The sequence below is a fragment of the Heptranchias perlo genome, chromosome 26, assembly GCF_035084215.1.
Source record: "Heptranchias perlo isolate sHepPer1 chromosome 26, sHepPer1.hap1, whole genome shotgun sequence".
Classification (NCBI taxonomy): Eukaryota; Metazoa; Chordata; class Chondrichthyes; order Hexanchiformes; family Hexanchidae; genus Heptranchias; species Heptranchias perlo.
In genome coordinates this window covers 41,530,800-41,544,363 of record NC_090350.1, presented here as the reverse complement: position 1 = coordinate 41,544,363, position 13,564 = coordinate 41,530,800, and the positions used below count along the sequence as shown (strand labels likewise).

At 45.3% G+C, this 13,564-nt stretch overlaps 1 protein-coding gene across 1 annotated transcript in view; it reads right to left on the bottom strand.

Moving 5' to 3' along the window:
- The window catches only part of LOC137342733 (exostosin-1-like), a 221,555-nt gene that overhangs the window by 30,349 nt on the left and 177,642 nt on the right, over nt 1–13,564 (bottom strand). Inside the window, exons 2-4 of the mRNA XM_068006891.1 lie at nt 12,870–12,963; nt 8,157–8,264; nt 4,688–4,807 (exon numbers count right to left, since the gene is read on the bottom strand). Of these exons, the coding sequence (XP_067862992.1) occupies nt 4,688–4,807; nt 8,157–8,264; nt 12,870–12,963 (322 nt within the window). The remainder of the gene's footprint in view (nt 1–4,687; nt 4,808–8,156; nt 8,265–12,869; nt 12,964–13,564) is intronic.

Genomic DNA, 13,564 nt, shown 5'->3' with positions numbered 1-13,564 from the left:
TGTGTGTGAGCGCGCGAGTGTGTGTGTGAGCGCGCGCGCGGGCGAGTGTGTGTAAGCGCGGGCGAGTGTGTGTGAGCGCGCGCGAGTGTGTGTGTGTGAGCGCGCGCGAGTGTGCTTCTGTGAGCGCACGAGTGTGCATTTGTGAGCGCGCGAGTGTGCATTTGTGAGCGCGCGAGTGTGCATTTGTGAGCGCGCGTGTGTTTCTCTCAGTTGGATACTGCATGGAACTGAGTTATACAAACCAGGAAGGTCCAAGTTTCCATTCGCGGTCTGTGCTGAGTTCGTTGGGGCAGACGCCCGGTTACTAAACATGTCTCAGCAGGCCTGGGGTATGGGATTGAATACTCAGCGAGTGAATTCTGTTAGAAAGGGATGTCAGTGAGAACGGGTTTGGGAGCTGCATTGCATCCCATTTGGTCAAATAGCTTGCTGACACTCCCTATCTCAATCACACATGAAGAATGGTTGCAGTTTGGGGGTTAACATCCTGCATGGCAGGTGGCCCTGAACGGCGCAGGAGCAGGGTCCCCTTTCCCTTTCCCAGGTGTTTTTAAAAATTCATTCTTGGGATGTGGGTGTCGCTGGCAAGGCTGGCATTTATTGCCCATCCCTAGTCGCCCTGAGAAGATGGCGATACAACTCAATGGTTTGCTAGACCACTTCAGAGGGCAGTTATGAGTCAACCCGTTGGTGTGAGACTGGAGTCACATATAGGCCAGAACGGGGTAAGGACGGCAGGTTTCCTTCCCTAAAGGACATCGGTGACAGTTTCATGATCACTTCTACAGATTTTTTTTCAAACAATGAATTCAAATTCAAAGTGTCAAGGTGGGATTTGAACTCTCATAAGCGTGATCCTGAACAGTGAATGCTGGCAGCTTATTCTACTGTGAGGGGCATCACAGTGAAGCCCAATACTTCCTTCAACCAATGTCCCCACATATACACTGTCCAACATGAGTCATTGGACGATGATCAAAGAGCGAGAACCCTGACCCGTGTTCCTCTCCCAAACCCTGACCTAGGGTACTGAGGCCAACTGCTGCATCTCAAGTGTTGCCCTGGCTAAGATCAAGTTCAACGATTTCATGTTGATGGCTTAAATCTTATCCTGACTGGTTTCCCTTTCAAATATGCATTTTTTTTTGGAAATTACATGTTTTAGTGAAAGGATTTAATTTCCATTTTCTTTCCTGAGGGACCATACATTAAATATAAAAAGATCAGGCAAAGTGCTCCACGGTACACTGCACTGCTCGTATATAAAGTGCAACATGATGGGAAGGTATCAAGTTCTGCCTCCTTATTTCTCCTAAACGGAAACATAACCAATTATGGTCTCACTGTCTCCATTATTTTGCTCCAAGCTCCAGAGTAATTTATCAAACCTTCCTCTGAATCACGTGCCAGGATTAAACAGCACTAATGATTCAAACAGTTTCTAATGCCCCAGTTACACTGCATGTGGTGCACTGGTGTGGAGGGATTATCCTCTCAACCACAACAACAACTTGCATTTATATAGCGCCTTTAATGCAGCAAAACGTCCCAAGGCGCCTCGTGGGAGCGATTATCAAACAAAATTAGACACCGAACCACATAAGAAGATATTAGGACAGGTGACCAAAAGGTTTTAAGGAGCATCTTGAAAGGAAGAGAGAGAGGTTGAGAGGTTTAAGGAGGGAATTCCAGAGCTTATGCCCAGGCAGCTGAAGGCACGGCCACCAATGGTGGAGCGATGGAAATCGGAGGCCAGAATTGGAGGACAGCACAGATCTCGGAGGGTTGTAGGGCTGGAGGGGGTTACAGAGATAGGGAGGGGCGAGGCCATGGAGGGATTTAACACAAGGATGAGAATTTTAAAATCGAGGCGTTGCCGGACCGGGAGCCAATTATAGGTCAGCGAGCACAGGGGGTGATGGGAGAACGGGACTTGGTGTGAGTTAGGATACAGGCAGCAGAGTTTTGGATGAGCTCAGGTTTACGGAGGGTACAAGGTGGGAGGCTGGCCAGGAGAGCATCAGACTGATCGAGTCTAGAGGTAACAAAGGCATGGATGAGGGTTTCAGCAGAAGATGAGCTGAGACAGGGGCGGAGACGGGCGATGTTACGGAGGTGGAAGTAGACGGTCTGGATGATGGAGCAAATACGGGATCGGAAGCAATCTCAGGGTAAAATAGGACACCAAGGTTGCAAACGGTCTGGTTCAGCCTCAGACAGTGACCAGGGAGAGGGATGGAGTCCGTGGCTAGGGAACAGAGTTTGTGGTGGGGGCCAAAGGTATTTAATTGGAGAAAATTAATCCTAACCATTATGTAGCTACAAGATAATGTCCCACACCAACCAGTTAAAAGAAGCAGAGACTCTCAAAGAACAGCTATAATTCACTCATAATAAGTACATTTATTCTTCTGTGATTCGTATGCCAGACAAAAGTCACGTAAAGTGCCGTGTAATTTATTCACCATGCCTAACATATATCAGCATCACAATACATTCTCCATTACACCATACAATCCTCCACTCCTTATCAATCAACACATTATGTACTAATATGCACACCATCATGGAATTCCAGTCTGAATGTACCACCAGCACTCACACAATGCTCTGTAATAAAAACACTGTTTGACTAAGGAATTCAGAAGAAATTTCTTTACCCAGAGAGTGGTGAGACTGTAGAACTTGCAACCACACGGAGTGGTCAAGGCAAACTGCATAGATGCATTTAAAGGGAAGCTAGATAAGTCCATGAGGGAGAAAGAAATAGAAGGATATAGAAGAGTGAGATGAAGAGGGGTGGGAGGAGGCTCGTGCGGAGCATAAACACCGGCACAGACCAGTTGGGCCAAATAGTCTGTTTCTGTGCTGTAAAATTCTATGTAATTCTATTCAATTGTTATAAATCAGTGGCCCTGATCATATAGTGCATGTTACATGGGATAATGGTGACACAAGGTGAGCGATGCCACAGGAGATTCTCTAGTATATATGTAAACATTTCGAGACACATCTATCACATTTTAACTGTTGCACGTGACAACTTAGAAAGGGAGAAAGAAAGTGAGTATTTTCCTGCTGGTTCTTGTGCTCTTAGGAAAGGGCTGGGGATTTTTTTTTTATTATTCATTCTTGTGATGTGGGCGTCACTGGCAAGGCCAGCACTTATTGCCCACCCCAGTTGCTCTGAGAGGGTGGGGACACCACCGAGGGGTTTACTAGGCCATGTCAGAGGGTGGTTAAGAGTCAACCATGTTGGTGTGGGACTGGAGTCACATATAGGCCCAGACCGGGTAAGGACGGCAGGTTCCCTTCCCTAAAGGACATTCAGTTGGGTTTTTACAACAATCCAACAGCTTCATGGTCACTTTTACTGATACCAGCATTTTATTTTCAGGTATTAATTCATATTCTGAAATTGCCATGGTGGGATTTGAACTCACGTTCTCTGAATTATTAGTCCAGGCCTCTGGATTACCAGGTCAATAGCATAACCACTACATTACGGTAAGGAGCAGCCAACGTATAACAAAAACCTGCATTCACATAGTGCCTTTAACGTAGTAAAAACATCCTAAGGCACTTCACAGGGGCGATTAACAGACAAAATTTGACACTGAGCCACATAAGGAGATATTAGGACAGGTGACCAAAAGCTTGGTCAAAGAGGTAGGTTTTAAGGAGCGTCTTAAAGTAGGAAAGAGAAACAATTAGCCTCTAACTGACCTCAGAGGTTGTCTACTTACATAAATTTAGACCTTGTGACCTTAAACGGATAGGTTGGATTCTGCACAGCTCCATTTTAGCAGCAAAATAATACAATTTGCATTGCATGGTAAGATACTCCTGTTCTTATAAAACAGGGTATCCTCTGACATACCACAAGCAACACCATGGGAGATCAGCTAGCATGCACTAACACCTTGTATGTTACTGGGGTATGTTATTAAACAGTGATTTTCTTGCAGTGAGTGAATGGCTGTAATCTTATGGTCTAAATCCCTTGCCTAAGTTACAGCCTCATTACTCTCTCTGAAGCATCCACAATTCTGTATATTGCTGGGAAGCCAGCCTGGGAAATCTGATTCTCCTGTATATGCCTGATAAATGGATCTTATGTACAGGCTAGAGGAACCAGGCTAAATGAACGGCGTCCTAACAAAGGTCAGTCTGTCCAATCTCGAGCCTTTGCTCAGTTGTCATACCTCCAACCTCTCCCCAGTTTGACAATGACAGGAGACCAGTGTTATGCCTGTAATGAAAGTCTCCACATCTTTAATCCTGGAACCAGGGCCAGAAAGCTAATTAAAGTACGCACGGCAGTGCAAGGCTTTAATCAACTTCAAGTCTCTCTTATTATAACGATAGGCACTGGATCACTCACCGGGACATTAGCAGTTCAGGCACACACGCACAAGGCAGCAGGTGTCCAAAACGGGAGATATTTTGGGTATTCAAAAATTGAGTGAGGTGGGGCTGTGATGCCGTGTGTTGGGTCATTACTGCTCAATGGCACAAAGTGGGCATCGACCCTCTCCCTGAGCCCCCACCGCTCAGTTCCTAGTCCACCGACTGAGCCTCGGCTGACAACAATAATGTTACCCAGAAAACGTCCCCCACAAGGATCAAACAGGAAAGTAAAAACAAAAAATAGATCCGTGACGTGACGAAGGAATTCCTCACTTACCTCCAATGTGGTCGATACAATCTTTTCTACAGAAGCAAAGTAAGCATCCCACAAGAACTGAGTGTGCTGTCGGAATGCCAGGATTTTGTCATTATCAATGGACCTGACTGTTGATGGAATCTATAAAGCAGAAAGGGAGAGGGTTTTAGTCCAGCCTGCACAATAAAGCACTGCTCAGAGACAGTTTGTAAAAACATTCACCTCCCCCCGGCTGCCTGCCGGCAGATCCCCGCAGAGACTGGCTGCCAGCGCCATTCGTCACAGCGATCCCACGATTTGCCGGTTAGTTCCTGCTCACGCGAACCTTAGCCTGGGGACAGGAGAGGCCTTCTACCCCTAGCAGATGGAGAGACGCAGGTTACAGAGGGGTGTCTGTCGCCGTGAGGTTTTGAAGTAGAAATTTCTTCCGTAAGCAGATAGGTGTGTGGGCCAGCACAGATACATAAAACAAAACAGTAATTCATGGATGTTACAATTCGAGGTATGTTTGGTTAAAATAGATTTCAATAAATTCATCCCAAATGAGGCAACTCTTAATGAATAATTCTAGTTGGATGAAATCCATAGTGTGGGTTCAGTGTGCTATGGGGAGCTGCCTTCTATCAGAACGATGCCCCATTTAGGTTATACTTCAGCCCAATTTTACAAAGCTGGGAGAGAAACAAGATGGAGTCAACTGCCTTCAGATGTTCCAGGACCCATAAGCACTACTGCCAGGGGCAGAGGCAAACCTGAGAGGGCAGGCAGGGCCTCAATTTAACATCTCATCTCAAAGATGGCGCCTCTGACATTGCAGCGCTCCCTCACTACTGCACTGGAGCGTCAGCCCAGATTTTGTGCTCAAGTCTCGGGAGTGGGACTTGAACTCACGACCGTCTGCCTCATAAGACGAGAGTGCCACCCAATGAGCCACGGCTGACACTACGAACAGGTGGAGGTGCTACCCACTGTGGAACTGAACTATACAGACAAAAAGGTACCAGGGTTGATTTCCCCAGCTTGCACTGATCTCAGCTGAGCTATTGACCTCATTGTGCCGGCACTAGGGAGAGGGAAATCGGCCAGGACTTCTACTCCCGATTGCTATCCAGTGACCCCTGCTGGAAGATGTATGGATGTTGGGGGAGAACGGGATCAGGCTCAGTCCCTGTGATCAAACAGCCTATCAGCACTCACACAAGAATGGGGAGTTGGGCGAGGCATCAAAATTTGGCTTGTGTCATAGAAATTTCATGTCACGCTACACGTAACCCCACCAGCAGGAAAAAAAAGTTATCTGTTTTTAATACAACTGGACATTCTCTCTCTCTCTCTCTCTCTCTCTGCCTTTCGGGTCTCTTTCTCTCTTTGTCTGTGTAATTTGACCCATTGTGTATTCAGTATACTGGGACCTACTGTTTTCCGTGGCTAACCCGTCTGAACACCAACGACACCTTTGATTGGTGTGATGGTGTCCCAGCCTAATATAAGATATGCGATTTGAGAACCTCTCATTCACTCACTCACCTGACGAAGGAGATAATCTCCGAAAGCTTGTGATTTTCAAATAAAACTGTTGGACTATAACCTGGTGTTGTAAGATTCCTTACAATAGAAATTTACGGCGCAGAAGGAGACCATTTGGCCCATTGTGTTGGTGCTGGCTGAAAAAGAGCTATTCAGCCTAATCCCACTTCCCAGCTCTTGGTCCGTAGCCTTGTAGGTTACGCCACCTCAAGTGCATATCCAAGTGTTTTTTAAATGAGTTGAGGGTTTCTGCCTCTACCACTCATTCAGGCAGTGAGTTCCAGACCCCCACCACCCTCTGGGTGAAAAAAACTTTCCTCAGCTCCCCTCTAATCCTTCTACAATCACTTTAAATCTATGCCCCCTGGTTATTGACCTCACTGCTAAGGGAAATAGATCCTTCTTATCCACTCTATCTAGGCCCCTCATAATTTTATACAAGTCAATTAAATCTCCCCTCAGACTCCTGTGTTTCAAAAAAAACAACCCTAGCCTATCCAGTCTTTCCTCATAGCTAAAATTCTCCAGACCCGGGGAACATCCCCGTAAATCTCCTCTGTACCCTCCCTAGTGCAATCACATCCTTCCTGTAATGTCAATGGCCTTGGAGAGGTGGGGAGAAAACTGCAGGAGGGAGGGGGAAGCAATAAACAACAAGGCTTTAACCAATAATGACCAGATGAAACCAATGACAAGAAACAAGGACAGTATTGTCCAAACTGTCAGAGTGTGTGATTGAATAAAGAATGTGTGTAGTGTACTGTGAAATTGAGGATAGTCAGGCTGACTGAAAGATTCAACCCAATGGTCCTCCTTCTATTAACTTGTCTATCCTCAGATCCTCAGTACAGGAAAGGTCTCCTTTCATTACTAAGTGAAGAGGTGCTGGCTAGAACAAAAAAGTGGGAGCCAAACACACTCAGTACGTGAAACACACTTCACCTGGGTGAAGAATTGAACAACTGGGGACATGGGCAAAGAATGCTGGAGTTAGGTACAAAAAGGGAAGGTGGGTAACATTTTATTCCAAAAAGTAATAGAATCATGGAATAAGTTACCAAGGACGGTCATTGAACTAAGTAACAAAGGGATTTAACAGTCAACTAAATGCATTTCTGGAGAGATTGACGTACATGATAAAAGAGTAGGTAATTGCAACTGAACCCAACTAAAGGTGGAAGGACTTGTTGGGCTAAGTGGCCCTTTCCTGTTTTGAAAAGTTTTTTCTTTTGTAAACTTTTTTTTTCTGTGTTTTGATAAATGCTCAGATGCAACTTGTGTCAAAATGTGCCACTGCATCTCAGAAAAGTGATTGCACTTCTGAACATAACATCATTACGATGAATGTGACAAAAGACTAATCTAGCTGCTCACCCACCCCAGTAACTAAGATAGCATCTCTTTGGCATCTCCTTGATTGTTTTCTTAAATTGGGAAGTAGGTGGGTGCAATACATCAATTTTACTCATATTATACGGATCTGAGTGCTCAAGCTTGATAAAAGTTGACAAGCAAAAGGTACTAACAGCAGCGATGAGTTGGTTGAGAGGAATACTGGGAGTATCCAGGATGCAAAGGATGAAGAACGATATAAGAACATGGCTCGGACAAGAAACAACGCTTCTACAGAAGGTCCAAGAAAGTCGACTGTGATGGCTTGGGGCGCGTTACAAGAGAATGGCTAGAATACCTTTCAAATGGGACTGCACACAGAGGGACACAGAACAAGAAACCCAGGAAGATCAAGGAAGTGTTGGACAGACAACGTTAAGAGTGACTGATCATGGAAAGGGATACAGATGACTGAAGCGGCTAGTTCAGAACCGACAACAGTGGAGTCAATTCATTAGGCCCCATCGTCGTGCTGAGCTAACAGACGGGGATTTAGTAGTCATAGTAACAAACAGTTAGGAACTATGACGAAGTGAGTAGTATTACTGAATAGACTCAATCCCTGACTTACCTGCAATAGGAGCCTCTCATCACCCACAACAACAGCTTTGCTCCAGTCGATAACATCGGAGAATGGCAGCTCCCAGCCGTTACTGAGTAGAACCGGGATACAAGCAGCCTGAGATGAAGCAAAAAAAAAAGCTTAACTGGACCACTGAACATTGCTTTTCACAGTCAATATAAGCAACTTAAGGGTTGAAATTGCACTCAGTAATAGCGTAACTAAAACTGTCTGTGCACTATTTTAATTAATGTGTTACAGTGCAGGAGAGGAGATTCATATAAAGCCACAAATGGGTTTGCTACCAAAATATTACTAGGAGCAATTTCAACCCATCAGTTTAATTTCTCTCAAGAGGATAGCTCGTTCTACACTTTGCACTATGTTTAAAGTACTATGCTATCTAACCAGAAAAGTGAAGGCTTTACTCAGGGCACTCTTCTCCAATGGGTTATTAGCAGATCACAGGACACCTGAAAGAGTTCTGACACCATTGCTTGATGACGATGTGATTATATGGTATGGGATCTGCTTACCCTTCACTCTCGAGGGTCATTACTTATACTGGGTAAAGTTTCACAAGACTGGTACTTCAGCAAAGTGGCTGTTCTTCAGATGTGACCCTAGACAGTGATTATCAACAGGGCATTCTACCATAGTGCCATCACAACCAATCCCATCCTCATCAAACCTCTACCTACAATCAATTTCCAGTAGGAGGGCTACGGGATTATTTTCCACCCCTCCCTAGTTCAAGGATGCTGGGACCAATTGTAGCACCTTGGCTGAGGTCAGATAACTCAGCAGAGGCTGGGTATCTGGTCTCTTCCACATTGGACAGTGCATTTACCAACTGGCACGGTCATAGGATCATCTGGGAGAGTCCCAAAGTCTATGCTACCTTCTCCAACACTTTTTAGAAAATAATTCTTCTTTCCAAGGGCTGTGAAAAGCCTAGTATTCAGTAGGGAGTCACTTAACCCGATATGTCTTCAAACCTTACCCCATCATTTATTCGTTCTCTCTGGTCCTCATCGTGTTTTCAGTTCAAATAATATTGGAAAACCTCCAAGTTAAAGAAACAGACTCCAAATCGAAGACTCACTGCAGCAGACAATTGCCACGGAGGGAAGGAAAGGAAGAATCATCGACTGAGCCAACTCTGGTTGGACATATTCCTGGAAGTGTCATCACATGACCTCCTGCCCCCAACCGCCCGGCCCCCACACTCCCGCCATTGGTCGCCCAACATGTCCATCCTCATGGTGCCCCGCCTCCCCATGGCCAATCGAAAAGTGAATAGACTCTTCGTTACCCGATTGGATGATTCTTGACTGTCAGTCAAACAGCCTTTTTCCCATGTCCAATATTTTTATAACTGGTAAACAAACGTGTTCAAAGAAAATGTTAAAAAAACAATTTTTTTTTAACACCCCTACGATTTTCCTTCTGGGTTGTTCGCAGCAGTGTCCTGGAGATTAATTCCTGGAGGCTCCAGGGCAATCCTGGAAGGTTCGCAACCCTAATTGAGCTGCTCTCAGTCACCTGCTAACTCATGGCAAATGGCCTGCTTCCAGCTTTGTCACGAGCATAGAAGCAAGAATATCCCAAACATCAGGGTTGTTTGTTGAGCAATCCAGCTGGAGGATCGGGGTGCCTAGTGTGGGCCAAACTCCAAGGTTGAAAAGAGTAAGAGAGAAGCTGAGGTAAATCAAGATGTCATGGCTGCATGAGGGCAAGCTTAGGTTCTAAAAAGCTTTTAGAATGTAGGAGGAAGAGAAGATCGAGGGAGGGGAGGCGTTCCACAGTTGGTGCCTTGGGAAAGAATGATGCAAAAAAAGAAAGATACATAGCGTTTTACCATGACTCACAGGAACATCTCAAAGGGCTTTGCATACAATGAATCGCATTCCGCTGTCACTGTTGTCAGGTGGGTAAATACAGCAGCCATTGTGTGCACCATAAGGTCCCAGAAACAGCAATGAGACGAGTGACCTGTTAATCTGTTTTTTGGTATAGTTGGTTGAGGGAGAAATGTTGGCCAGGACACCAGGAGAACACCCTGTTCTTCTTTGAGTAACTGAAATGCTGGGAATATTGATGTCCCTTTCTTCTATTCGATCTTTCTAACTCAATTTTTGCATCACCATAAAAATAAATCCAGTCAATGATAATTTCCATTTCCTTCCTCACAAAGGTCTGTGAAATTTTCCACGAATGACAAGTTTCAAAATAATGAGATTTGTGCCACTTTGGTTCTCCCAGCTTTCATGGAAGGAAGATTCTGAAGCAATGAAAATACAGTTTAACCCTTTGCATTAAGTGTGGGGTTGCTTAGCAACGCCACCAAGAAAACCTTCCACATATCTGCGTTTTTGTTTTTCATTTCAAAGCAAGGAAGTTATGCTAAACTTTTATAAAACACTGGTTAGGCCACAGTTGGAGTATCGTGGCCAATTCTGGGTGCCACACTTTAGGAAGGATGTTAAGGCCTTGGAGAGGGTGCAAAGGAGATTTAATGGAGTGGTACCAGGGATGAGGGACTTCACTTATCTGGGGAGGCTGGAGAAGCTGGTGTTGTTCTCCTTAGAGAAGAGATGGTTAAGGGGAGATTTGATAGAGGTGTTCAAAATCATGAAGGGTTTTGACAGAGTAAATAAGGAGAAACTGTTTCCAGTGGCAGAAGGGTCGGTAACCAGAGGACACAGATTTAAGGTAATTGGTAAAAGAACCAGAGGCGACATGAGGAAAATTTTTTTTTGAATGCACTGCCTGAAAGGGTGGTGGAAGCAGATTCAATAGGGAATTGGATAAATACTTGAAGGAGAAAAATTTGCAGGGCTATGGGGAAAGAGTAGGGGGAATGGGATTTCCGTGCTGTAACCTTTCTATGATTCTATGGGGGAGTGAGACCAGCTGGATTGCTCTTGCACAGAGCCAGTGCGGACTTGATGGGCCGAATGGCGTCCTTCCGTGCTGTCTCATTCCATGATTCCATTTGTTCATCCGTTGTGGTCAGCAAATATCCACAGAAAAAGAACCAGTATTCCAATGGAGGTTGTTCCATACAACATTGTAGGATTGTCTGAACTGTGGCCCATTGGCCACAAGCAGACCCAAAACCCTGGCAATTCAGCTCTCAAAGTCCTGATAATACAGTCCAAGTTTTGTGCTAGTACTTCTTATTTGCTGGTTTGTCCTATTTGAATTCTGTGGGCCTGGAAAGAGCTGTTCTTGGAGCACTGTTGCCTGATCGGTAGAGAAATTCCAAATCACAACACCAAGATCTGTTAGTGTCAGGTTTATGCAAATAAAGTTCAACTTTATCAGCAGTCTCCGAGGCCCCATTGTAAGTACCTATGTGGACATTCCTGCAATATGGCATGGGTTGTAGAACAATTACACCCGGGTTACTGTGTTATTCACCTTGCAGCTTCTGTTCTTCTTATGTGGTGGTATATGACTAACCTCTCTTCACTCATTAGTGTGTAGCTAAGCTATCTTCGCTTAGTGATCCCAAGCAATTAGTGCTCCCAACCAAATCCAGAAATGTGCTTTTATTTGCAATCATTTAGGAGGGAAATCAGAAAACACTTTTTCACACCAAGGGTAGTAGAAATCTGGAACTCTCTCTCCCAAAAGGCTGTGGACGCTGGGACATAGGAACTTAGGAACAGGAGTAGGCCTTTCAGCCCCTCTAGCCTGTCCGCCATTCAATTAGATCGAGGATGATGTGTATCTTAACTTCATCTATCCACCTTGGAGCTTTCAAGACTGAGATCGATAGTTTTTTGTTGGGTAGTGGTATCAAGGGATATGGAGCTAAGACAGGTAAATGGAGTTCAGGTGCAGATCAGTCATGATCTAATGGCAGAGCAGGCTCGAGGGGCTGAATGGCCTCCTCCTGTTCCTATGTTGGTTCACATAAACCAGAAAGAAGCTGTGGTACCTGTGGAAGAGAAGATAACTAAGAAGAAATAGGAGAAGGTACAATAGTATAGTGGTTATGTTGCTGGACTAGTAACTAAGAAGCCTGGACTAATAATCCAAGGAACAGGAGTTCAAAATCCACCAAGACAGGTTGAGAAGCCATTGCAGGACGACACTGGGGAAGGTTCTAGTGGAACCAGGTGAGGGCAGTACCATGTTAATGCACCATGCCAACGGACTATGGAGGGAGAGGCAGTGGGGAAGGATGGAGTGATTGACTATGTCAAACACTGTGGAAAAGATGAGGAAGAATAGTGTATCAGGGTGGCATGGATGTCAGTGGTGGCTTTGACTAAGGTGGTTTCGATCCTGTGGGCTGAAAGGGATTAAAGAAAAAAGAACGAGGGAGCTGAGAGTCAAGAAAAATAGGTTAACGTTTCAAGTGGCACCCTTTAGTATCTCCAACCAAAACACTAACCTTTCTTTTCTCTCGGATGTTGATAGACCTGCTACATAAGAACATAAGAAATAGGAGCAGGAGTAGTCCGTACGGCCCCTCGAGCCTGCTCCGCCATTCAACCAGATCATGGCTGATCTTTGACCTCAACTCCATTGTCCAGCCCGCTCCCCAGATCTCTTGATTCCCTTAGATTCCAAAAATCTATCGATCTCAGCCTTGAATATACTCAACGACTGAGCATCCACAGCCTGCTGCGTGTTTCCAGCATTTTCTGTTTTTATTTCACACTCACACACAGTTTAAACCCGCACATATGACGGACACTGCGTTACCTGAAGAGATTCCAGAAATCGGAAAGAGCCCAGTCTTCTCCCCCTTGGAACAAGGCAGAAGGTGGAGTTGTGCAGCAATTCCTGATAATCATACCTGAAAAGGGGGAGCAAAACCTGGTTAGGCTCTTAATTCTCATTTACACAAGACACCTTTATTTAAATGTAGAAGCTTAATCCATGGCCTCATCCCTATCTCTGCAACCTCCTCCAGCCCTCCAATTCTGGCCTCTTGCATGTCTCCGATTCTCATCGCCCCACCATTGGCGGCCGTGCCTTCAGCTGCCTCGGCCCTAAGCTCTGAAATTCCCTCCCTAAACCTCTCCACCTCTCTACCCCTCACTCCTCATTTAAAACCTACCTCCACCTGTCCTAATATCTCCTTATGTGACTTGGTGTCAAATTTTGTTTGATAATCGCTCCTGTGAAGCACCTTGGGACGTTTTACTACGTTAAAGGTGCTGTATAAACGCAAGTTGTTGTTGTTAGAGGTTTAAAATCCTCAATATAAAGGGTGGAGCAGCTCACTGAAGGGGGCTGAAAATCAAGCGGCTCTACTCGGCCAGTCCAGGTAAGTTAAAGGGGGAGGGCGATCTCGAGGGAGGGTCGCAGAGTGTCGGGTATCGCGGGAGTCAACCATTGTGGGGCCAGGAGGAGAATTAATGTTCCTCTTGACCGCACAAAAACCATTTACAAAG